Raw genomic sequence first — 11,863 nt, 5'->3', positions numbered from 1 at the left:
GGGAGTCTCCCGGCCAAGCTGGTCCTCGGCAAACATGTATTTTAAAAAACAAGAGACAAAGGAGATATAGTGAGATCTAATACACAGTTCACTAGAATCACAGAGGCATAAGAGACAGCAAATGTGCAGATACCCTGTGTACACAAGCAATATGTAAAGAAGCAATTTGTAAAGACATGACTGAGAATTTTCTGATTGGGGCGATGCAGCAAACTACCACCATGGCACGTGTATACCTATGTAACAAACCTGCACGATCTACACACGTACCCCAGAACTTAAAGTATAATAAATAAATTTTAAAAAGAAGAAAAAAAAATCAAGCCACAAACTTTAAAACACCAAAAAATTTCTGAGCAGGATATGAAGACATATATGTGTACACGTGTTATATATACATAACATACATGTGTATGCATGGTTTTGTTTCTTTCTACAACAGGAACATGATAATGAAACTTAAAAAAAAAAATAAGTGTAAAGAGAAAATTGTGAAAATAGCCATAGGTAAATAAATTCACTTCAATGGAATAATGGTCTGACATCTCAACAACATGGAAGGCAAAAGATAATGGAAAAATCCCAGTATAATGAAAAATAATTGACTATCTACAATTCTATATTCAACAAAAATATCTTCAAAAAAAGAGAAATAAAGACGCCCTCAGGAGAAAAACAAAAACAAAAATTAGGAAATATATACTACCACTAAACACACACTAAAGGAAAGTCAGAAGTAGTTCTTTGATCAGACTGAAAAATGGATACCAAATGGAAGGTCAGAGATGCAAGAGGACCAAAGGGCAAAGGCAATGATCAAAATCTAAATGAACAACAATAAACAATTTTCATTAATCACTAATATCTTCCTGGCACACAGCTATGTAAGTCAAGGAACTGATGAATAGAGTTAAAGGACTATATAGTCTTTGAACTGTTTGGGGAAGGATAAGATTTAATAGTAGACATGATAAATCAAAAACATGTTATAATTTCTAGGATTACTTTAAAAAAAATAAAAGACTGCATAATTTCCATTCTGGAAATACATCTAGAAGGATAACAGTATAACTAAAAACATGCTATCTGTCAGGCCACAGTGGCTCATGCCAATAATCCCAGCACACTGGGAGGCTAAGGTGGGAGGATTGCTTAGGCCTAGGAGTTCAAAACCAGACTGGGCTACATAACAAGATCCCATTTCTACAAAGTAAAATAAAAATAAAAACATTCTATCAACCCAAAAGAAATAACACAGAAGATTTTGTTGTTGCTGCTGTTGTTGTTGTTGTTGCTGTTGTCCCTTTTATGATACATAATAGATGTATGTATTTTCAGGATACATGTGATCCATTCAAATAATTTGTAAAGACCAAATCAGGATAACTGGAATATCCATCACCTTAAATATTTAAGATGGAAGACTTTTAAGAAAACCATAAAAGAAGATAAATAAAGGAGATATAAGATGGTAGATTTAAACCCAAATACTGTATTTAATAGATTCTAAAACACATTCTTTTCATATTTAAATAACTTTGAAATTGAGATTCATTTCAGATTACAATTGAACTATTAATTTCACTGATATCACATTCCTTAGTGGTATGTAAAAAGTAGTATATCTTGATTAAATGTATCAGTAATTACAGTAAATATAAATATATTTAGTGATATAATTATAAGATATATATTTTCAATTTGGTTTAAAATTGTAAATATATGTTTTAGAAGCATTACTATTAAAAATAAAAATAAATACACTGTCAACACTGAAAAAAAAAATGTGGGGAAGGTAAAGTAATATCAGATTATTGGCAGTCCTAGCTACTGCAGTAAGACAAAAAAAGGAAGTAAAGGGTATACTGACTGGGAAGAAAAAAAAAAACTGTCTTTGTAGAGAGATAATATGATCATCTATATAGAAAATCAAAAAGAATTGAAAAAGACTCCTGGAACTAAAAAGCCATTACAGTAAGGCTGTAGGATACAAGGTTAGTATACAAAAGTCAATTGCTTTCCTATATGCCAGCAATAAAAAAGTAGAATTTGAAAGTAAAAACATAATATCATGTACATTAGTACCCCCAAAAATGAGTTAGGTATAAATCTAAGAAAATATGCATAAGATCTACATGAGGAAACTATAATACTATCTGATGAAAGAATCAAAGAACTAAATAAATCAAGACATACTGCATGCTCACATACAGGCAGACTCAATATTACCAAGATGCCAGTTCCCCAACTTGATCTATATATTCAACGAAATATTAATCAAAATCCCGGCAAATTAATTTGTGGATATAGATGAAACTAATTTTAAAGTTTACATGGAGAAGCAACAGACCCAGAATAGCCAACATAATAGTAAAGAAGAACAAAGTTGGAGGGCTGATGCTACCTGACTGCAAGGCTTATTCTAAAGCTACAGTCATAAAGACTGTGTTACTGGCTAAAGACAAACAGATAAAAAGAACAAGATAGAGAGCCCAGAAAGAGTCCCACACAAATACAGTCAACTGATCTCTGACAAAGGAGCCAAAGCCATACAATGAAAGATAGTCTTTTCAACAAATGGTGCTGGTACAACTAGATATTCATATACAAAAAATAAGTAAATAAATCTAGACACAGATCTTACACTCTCCGCAATTAACTCCAAATGGAGCAAAGACCTAAGTGTAAAATTTAAAACTCTAAAACTCCTGGAAGACAATATAGGAGAAAACCTAAATCATCTTGAATATGGCAATTATTTTTAGATACAACACAAAGGCATCGTCCATGAAAGAATTAAAATATTAAATGTATGCTCTGTGAAAGACAATATTAAAAGAAGGAGAAGATAAGCTACCAATTAGTAGACAATATTTGCAAAAGACATATTTGATAAAAGACTCTTACCCAAAGTATGCAAATAACTCTTAAAACTAAAAAACAAGAAAAGAAATAATCTGATTAAACAGTGGGTCAAAGACCTTCACAGATGCCGAAAAGAAGGTATACAGAAGGCAAATAAACACAAAAGAAGATCATCTACATCCTATGTCATCAGGGAAATGTAAATTGAAGCAATGAGATACCACTACATGCCTATAGGAATAACCAACATGTAGAACACTGACACCACCAAATTCTGACAAAGACGTAGAGCGACAGTAATTCTCCTTCACAGCTGGTGGGAATACAAAATGGTACAGCTACTTAGGAAGACAATTTACACACACTCTCTTAACATATGATCCAGCAATCACGTCTCTTGGTATTTACCCAAAGGAGCTGAAAACATGGTCACACAAAACCCTGCACATGGATACTTATAGCAGCTTTTTTCATAATTAGAAGCAACCAATATGTCCTTCAGTAGGTGAATGGCTAAATTAACTGTCGAATAACCAAACAATGGGATATTTATTATTCAGCACTACAAATAAATGAGCTATCCAGACATGAAAAGACATGGAGAAACCTTAAATGCATATTGCTAAGTGAAAGAAGCCAATGTGAAAAGGCAACATATTGCATGATTCCAAATATATGATATTCTGGAAAACACAAAACTATGGAGACAGTAAAAAGATCAGTGGTTGCCAAGGGTTGGAGGGGTGAGAACAGATGACTACATAGAGCACAGATAATTTTTTAGGGCAATGAAAATATTCTGTATGATACCATAATGAGGGATACTTGTCATCATACATTTGTCCATACCCATAGAATGCACAACACCAACAGTGAATCATAAGGTATGAACTTTGAGAAATCATGACGTGTCAATGTAGATTCGTCAGTTTTAACAAGTATACCACTCTGTTGAGGGATATCGAAAATGGAGTGACTATACAAGTGTGGGGACAGAAAGTATATGGGAGGAGTCTTTCTACTTTCCTCTCGATTATTCTGTGAACCTAAAACTGCTCCCAAAAAGTCTTTTCAAAATATTGAAGAGGAAGGAACACTTCCAAACTCATTTTATGAGGCCAGCATCACCCTAATATCAAAGTCAGAGAAGGCACAATCAGAAAAGAAAATCATAAGTCAATATCCCTAACAACAGAAATGTAAAAATCCTCAAAAAAATACTAGCAAACAGAACTCTACAACACATCAGAAACATCAGGCCCTCTGACCAAGTGAGATTTATACCTGGGACATGAGGATGGTTCAGCACACGAAAATGTATTAACACCATTTTAACAGAATCAAGGATAAAAGTCACATAATCATCTCAACAGGTGCTGAAAAGGCATTTGATAAAATTCAACATTCTTTCACAACAAAAAATCTCTACAAACTAGAAAGAGGGAAATCACTTCAATACAATAAAGGCCATATATGAAAAGCCCACAGCCAACATCATACACCATGGTGAAAAATCAAAAGCTTTCCCACCAAGCTGGACAAGGCACAGGTACTCACTTTCCACACTTCTATTGAAGAGATCAGAAGTCACTGGGAGAATAAGGCTGAATAATTCCCCTGGAACTCTCTGTACCAGGTCCCTTCAAGCTATCAGTGTTCCTCTATCTCACCTCCTGTAGGGATAGTCTCCCCTGCAGCTAGAGAGACTCTCCCAGATCCAGTAACAGTTCCCTCCCTTTCTATCTACTATATCCCTAGCAAGCATATACACATTCAAGTCAACCAAATTTAAAAAAAAAAAAAGAACACTTTTTTGGCTCTTCCCTTGGGGAAAATGATGGAAACTTTATATTCAAGATCATGTTATCTTCATATTTAAATGTCAATATGTGTTTTCAATATAATATTCTAAATACCATTCTCCTCAAAATGCTTAATATTTACTTAATATTTAAGTACACTGTAAGTCTCTTTGCCATAGGGTTTACTTTAGGGGAGTAGTTTTAAATACCAACTTACTCAAAGTAGGGGAGTAGTTTTAAATACCACCTCGCTCAAAGTTTCTGTTACTAACATCCAGTTTTGTCATACTGAGGCCTGTTCTGTTGTTTCACCACCCTCAGCCCTCCCAATCCTCCATATTCCACTCTGTTTTATTTCACATAGCACTTATCACCTTCTAACGCCTTATATTATTGATTTTCTTATGTTTACAGATTGTCTCCCACTCCCCTCCAATGTAAACTCTTTGAAAGGCAAGTCAATCTAACTTACTGAGGTATTCCAAATGCTGAGAACAAAGTCTGGCATGTAGTCAGTGCTCAATAAATGTTTGACAAGTTGGTGAATAAAGTATGGGTCCACTCTTCATTGTTTCCTATACCATATCAAATTCCACTATGGCACTGTTTCATAACATTCTCTCCTTAACTCTGAATGCTTTTTTATATCAATCTCTTGACTTGTCTCATTGTTCATTACTCATTTCTTGTTTCCCTGAATTCACGTCTTTCTCAACTTTACTGCTGGCCAAAGCAAATGCTAAATTTACTTCCCTCTACTATAGGAAATCTTTTACAAACATATGACTTTCCTTACGTACATTATTTTATAAAGCATGGATGTTCCTAAGTACTATTTTAATTCTTCCTATCTATTTTTGAGCCTAGTATTTGTTCAAAAACTATATATTCTGCTTGAGAATTTATAGTTTTATACTAGCATGTGACCACAATTGTCTTGTCCACGCAGATCTTTAGCTGAAAGGCTGGTTGACAGAAGTTTTTATTACTCTGTCAGTGCTTCGGAAGCCTGAGAGAGGTGGGAAGGGGCATGAACACTTGGGGCCATGGATATTCCCCATGTGAAATCTTCATCTGTTTGTTTGTTTGTTTGTTTGTTTGTTTGTTTGTTTGTTTTGAAACAAGGTGTTACTCTGTTGCCCAAGCTGGAGTACAGTGGCACAATCATTGCTCACTGCAGCCTTGAGCTCCTGGGCTCAAGTGATCCTCCTGCCTCAACCTCCTGAGTAGCTGGGACTACAGGCATGTGCCAACATTCTTTAATTTTTTTTTTTAGAGACAGGGTCTTACTCTGTTACGCATGTTGGTCATGAACTCCTGGTCTCAAGTGATCCTTGCAACTCAGCCTCCTTAAGTGTTGGGATTATAGGCATGACCCACCATGTCCACCCTGTATTTGTTAAAGATACCATCTCTCGTATCTAATTTTCACTCAGGCTCAGCATTTACACACGTATACACTACTGTTAGGTTCAGCTCTCTACTTAGGACTCCTGCCTTCTAAATTAGGAAGGAACCTCACTGGCATTACGATGAATCTGCATTAGAAATCTGTATTTCTGATGCCCAACCACCATGAGACCTTCTACTATAATTATTTTTTAGCTTTGGGACAGGAAAGGGTTCTAAGATCAGATCACAGGCTCTGACTTCCTAGCTTTGAATCCCAGTCAGCAATTTGCATGTGTGACCTCAGTTTCCTCATCTGCAAATGGAGATAAAGTATGTGTACCTCAATTCACTGATGAGCAGTAAGTAAGTGGACAATCTTTTAAAAGCCTGCAACAGTGCCTGTACATAAAAAGAGCCTAATGAATGTTAGCCATTCTCTCTCCTCTTCTCTGTCTTGCCTCCCACCTTTATCTCTATAAAACAGGGTTTTTTGATAGAGGTATGTCACAACCTCATCTACTTACAGTAACAATGCAGCACTTTCTCAAAAAGGGGTTTGTGAAGAAATTTCTTACACAGTCCTTCACTGAAATCCAATCCACAGTGAATCTAGCAGAAACCTCCCCCTAATTTCTACTTCAGATATAAACTTTGCCATGTTCTTATACTCTTTCAGTCTATAATTGGTTTACAGAAGTTACTTACTTGTGCCTATACAAGTGTTGCCTTCTAAAAGCTCTCTGGAATTATTTAACACAGACTTCAGCTATACATCAGGTAACAAACCTGCACATGTAACCCCCTGAATCTAAAAGGCTGGGGAAAAACATAGACTTCTCATTGGTATGTCACGTAATTAATTTCAGGGAACCAGAAATAACATGGGTCTACAATACCATATAAAGAGAAGAAAGAATCCAGGTACTCACGATGTTCCTGAATTCATGATGCAGCTCTTTACTGCACAGGAACAATCTCTCCCATCATCATGATTCATTCCAAGATTATGACCCAACTCATGAGCAACAATAGATGCAAATGTCTCCACAGTGATTTGCCCAAACTGTTCAGACACAGGAAGGTAGTGATTAGGTTTCTGAACACAAAGAAAATGTTTTGCTGCTCAGACTATTTTTTCACAAAAGGAAATTTATTCACCACACTGTTGACAGCCTATACAATAAATCAAGCATCCAAGAAGTCTTTTTTTTTTTTGAGACGGAGTTTCATTCATGTTACCCAGGCTGGAGTGCAATGGCGCGATCTCGGCTCACCGCAACCTCCGCCTCCTGGGTTCAGGCAGTTCTCCTGCCTCAGCCTCCTGAGTAGCTGGGATTACAGGCATGCGCCACCATGCCCAGCTAATTTTTTGTATTTTTAGTAGAGATGGGGTTTCACCATGTTGACCAGGATGGTCTCGATCTCTCGACCTTGTGATCCACCCGCCTCGGCCTCCCAAAGTGCTGGGATTACAGGCTTGAGCCATCGCGCCCGGCCTCCAAGAAGTCTTTATACATTTCAGTCAAGTAAAAAAGTAACATGAATCACACACTAATGATGGACACAAATCCTTCAAGCAAGAGATCAACCACTTTAACACCTATAAACTACTCATGATAGTTTATAGGAAAACAAGTTGATGGTTCTAATTTAATTCACTAAAATCTGTTTCCTCACCCATAAAAAGTAAAGAGCTACACTCATAAGTGGGAGTTGAACTATGAGAACACATGGACACACGGAGGTTAACTCCACACACCATGGCCTGTTGGGAGGTAGGGGGCAAGGGGAGGGAGAGCTTTAGGACAAATATGCATAAGGGGCTTAAAACCTAGATGACGGGTTGATGATAGGTGTAGCAAACACCATGGCACATGTTTACCTATGTAACAAACTTGCATGTTCTGCACATGTATCCCAGAACTTAAAGTAAAATAAAATAAATAAAAAAGTAAAGAGCTAGTAGACACAGTACATATTTAAAAATTTGATCCAGTCTCTAGGGAAAGAACATATCTGTCACTTCTACCGTGTCCCTCATAACACTCAAAATATTGTTTTAAGGACCAGGGGAGGAAGTATACAGTCAATCAATGCTTGATATTGTCCCAATGCAAACATCTAAAGTTAAACATCAAGAACAACGTACCACATTAATCCCGCCTGCATGGCTCCTTGAACACACTGTTCCCACAAATGCCATTCCTGCAGTTCCACCAAAACCTTTCTTTCTAAATGAAAATGTAAAAGTTATAAAATGTTCTTGGGGAAAAAAAAGGAACACGTTGCTTTTATTGCATGAATAATCTCAACTGGATTGGAAGAACCTATAAAACCTGGCAGAAAAATGGCAAAGAAAAGTAACATTCTAAAATCAGAATATAATTATACCTTATCTCCTTCTTACTAATTTTTTCAGACAAATGAATACACTTTCTGGATACCAAGACAAATTTGTTTCTTTTTACCTTCTAGATGAAACCTCTCCTTAAATACATTAGGTTTATTTATTCACAAATTTTAGTGAGGAGAGACAGATAATGAACAGAATAAATATGTTTACATGGGCAACTGCAGGGCAGTGAGCACAGTGAACGTGAAAGTCAGGAAGGGCTGGGAGCAGTGGCTTACGCCTGTAATCCCAGCACTTTGGGAGGCTGAAGTGGGCAGATCAACTGGGGTCAGGAGTTTGAGACCAGCCTGGCCAACATCAAGAAACCCCAACTCTACTAAAAAAAAAAAAAGAAAAAAATACAAAAATTAGCCAGGCATGGTGGTGCACACCTGTAATCCCAGCAACTCGGGAGGCTAAGGCAGGAGAATCGCTTGAGCCCAGGAGGCGGAGATTGCAGTAAATCAAGATTACACCACCGCACTCCAGCCTGGGTGAGAGAGTGAGACTCTGTCTCCAAAAAAGAAAAAAATTCAAGATAGGCCCTGTGTGCCTCCTCAATCACACCCCACATACCTGTACCTCAGCACCTGTTTCCTCTGCCTGGACCTCTCTTCCCCAGTAGTAATATGCACCCAGACTCATTCCCTTACCTCCTTCAGGTCTTTACTCAGAAGGCATCTCCCTCACTAGGCATTCCCTGGCCATGTCACCTCAAAAGTCAACCTCATTCCTCCAATGCTTTTATATCTACCTCCCTGTTTTATTTTTCTCCTTATCACTTATCATTGGTTAACATACTACATGTATTTTTTATCTCATTTATGGCCAATTTCTTCCACCAGAACATGGACTCCATGAGAGCAGGAATTTTTGCCAGTTTTGTTCACTGCTGTGTCCCAGAGCCTGAGTATACATCCAATAAATATATTTTAAATGAATGGATAAATCCTTCTCTGAGCCATCTGACCAGCCAGGAGAAGATGACTAGAGGTACTGACATGAGACTGACAAGGAAACATTCCAGCCAGACCACTCTATAGTGAACTTAGAGTCTCCAAGATGCATTCATGAACTTAATGCTTCCAAAAAGCTTTTCGGGACCCCATTCTCAACTGTAAACAAACAACTAAAAATCATCAAACATCTGGGAAATGTCTCTAACAGGACAGATGGAGACCACAGAAACAGAGAGGGTTAAGATAGTTTGTTGGGTGTGGTTGGGCAAGGCATGGTCAGTATGCTTGAAACCTGCTCTTTTTGGTATTTTGTGAACTAGATGGCATTCTCACTGGTTCGAGGATGTGTCAGTGTCTTAATTTTACTAAAAATTAAGACCCACACCAAACCACATCATCAGGAAAATCCAGAAGCCTGGGAACCAAGAGAAGATCCTGTAAGTTTCCAGTGACAGGGGAAAAAACAGGCCACATACAAAAGGTCAGGAATCAGAATGTTTCAGGCTTCCCAAAAGTAATTCTGGGACAAAAAAGACAAAAGAGCGATGCCTTCAAAATCATGAAGAAAAAGGATATCATGGATAGAATTTTATACCCAGCATCACACCTATAATTCCAGCACTTTGGGAGGCCGAGACAGGTGGATCACCTGAGGTCAGGAGTTTGAGACCAGCCTGGCCAACATGGTGAGACCCCCATCTCTACTAAAAATACAAAAATTAGCCAGGCATAGTGGCTCAGACCTGTAATCCCAGCTACTCAGGAGGCTGAGGCAGGATAATCGCTTGGACCCAGGAGGCAGAGGGTGCAGAACCAAGATCGTGCCACTGTGCTCTGGCCTAGGCAACAGAGTGAGACTCTGTCTCAAAAAAAAGACAAAAGAAACTCAAAGCATGCCTAGGAAATACTGAGTTACTTAGGCCCTAGAAACTCAAATTGAGGCAATGTTTAAATTCTGTTCCGAAACTGGGAAAACATACTTTCAGACACACATAAGGTCAAAATGTTTTCTTTTCATATATCTGTTCACAAAAAGCAACTAGAAAACACACTATACCAAAATGAGGACGTAAACCCAAGAAAAATGGAGGACATGGGAGCAAGGTGACAGGGAATCCAGACAAAAGAGGTCTCATTATCATAATGCCACATCAAGCTAAGTTTTCCTCATTTAAATGAATGCCACCAAAACCTCAAGAGAATATAATTCTAATACAAGAAAATAAGCAACAATTATTTTGATTATTTCATTAATAGTACTTTAAAAGAAAAAACATTTACAGAACTAGCTGTGCACTGTCATGTCTCCGACGTGTGATAAGAAACTTTTCCCGCCACTGCACGAAGTTCCCCAGCACATCACCAGCACCTCCAACTATGCTGATCAGGTTTCCACTGGTCCAAATCTCCAATCCAACTAGCACAATTCGAATATTTAACATAATATACATCTGGGAAGAGAGAAATAAAAGTATAAAGAATGTGAGAAAAATCTTTTAACCACATGAAGTAACACAGCTACTTAAATTAAAACTTACCTGCCTAAAAAAAAAAAAAATCTTTCCTCTAATATAATGAGATTCTTGGCCAGGCACAGAGAGGCTGAGGTAGGCAGATCACCTGAGATCAGGAGTTCAAGACCAGACTGGCTAATATGGTGAAACCTCATCTCTACTAAAATTCAAAAATTAGCTGGGCATGGTGGTGCACGCCTGTAATCCCAACTACTTGGGAGACTGAGGCAGGAGACTTGCTTGAACCCAGGAGGGGGAGGTTGCAGTGAGCCAAGATTGTACCACTGCACCCTAGCCTGGGTAACACAGCAAGACACCATCTCAAAAAAAAAAAATACAATGAGACTTTAACCTCTCAATAGTCTCAGTTTCGTCAACCATAAAATGATAGTAACAGAGATTCAAAATCCTTATTATCTTCCATTGTAAAATCTGACAAAGTCTGGAAATTAAGTTTTTGGTAAAACTGGTTCTAAAATTTGCCCTGATATAATGCAAGCTCATTCACAGTCCACTATTATCCCACTTAATGTAAATATTCCTACATTTCACTGCAGAAATACCAATGAGTCTGATTACAAGGTGCTATCCCAAGATCCTGTCGGAGGTGTTATATAATATGGAGTGAACCATACTATTTTTCTAAAATTATAATCACAGGTACGTCAGAGGTTTCAGATAAAGGACTATGGAACTCATACCTATTTCATAGAGGTACTGTGAGGAGTAAATGGGTTAAGTCCAAAGCACTTAGTTCAGTGTCTAGCACACTGTAAATATTCAACTGAATGCTATCATCATCATAATCATCATGCTTGATGTTCATATCAGCTTTGTAGATAAAATTACTTTATATCTAATTATTTAATATCTTCCACTGAATGAACTCCAAAATCTCAAACCAAACACACACACACACACACAAATTAGTATCATCAT

General features: G+C 37.4%; 1 protein-coding gene across 1 annotated transcript in view; it reads right to left on the bottom strand.

Moving 5' to 3' along the window:
• Nucleotides 1-11,863, bottom strand: part of ADAM9 (ADAM metallopeptidase domain 9) — a 118,273-nt gene that overhangs the window by 79,544 nt on the left and 26,866 nt on the right. Inside the window, 3 exon segments of the mRNA XM_037741412.1 lie at nt 6,989-7,122; nt 8,209-8,290; nt 10,692-10,861. Of these exon segments, the coding sequence (XP_037597340.1) occupies nt 6,989-7,122; nt 8,209-8,290; nt 10,692-10,861 (386 nt within the window).

The sequence above is a fragment of the Cebus imitator genome, unplaced genomic scaffold, assembly GCF_001604975.1.
Source record: "Cebus imitator isolate Cc_AM_T3 unplaced genomic scaffold, Cebus_imitator-1.0 Scaffold5, whole genome shotgun sequence".
Classification (NCBI taxonomy): Eukaryota; Metazoa; Chordata; class Mammalia; order Primates; family Cebidae; genus Cebus; species Cebus imitator.
Note: the sequence above shows the minus strand (reverse complement) of the source record. Positions and strands in the feature narration are given on the sequence as shown.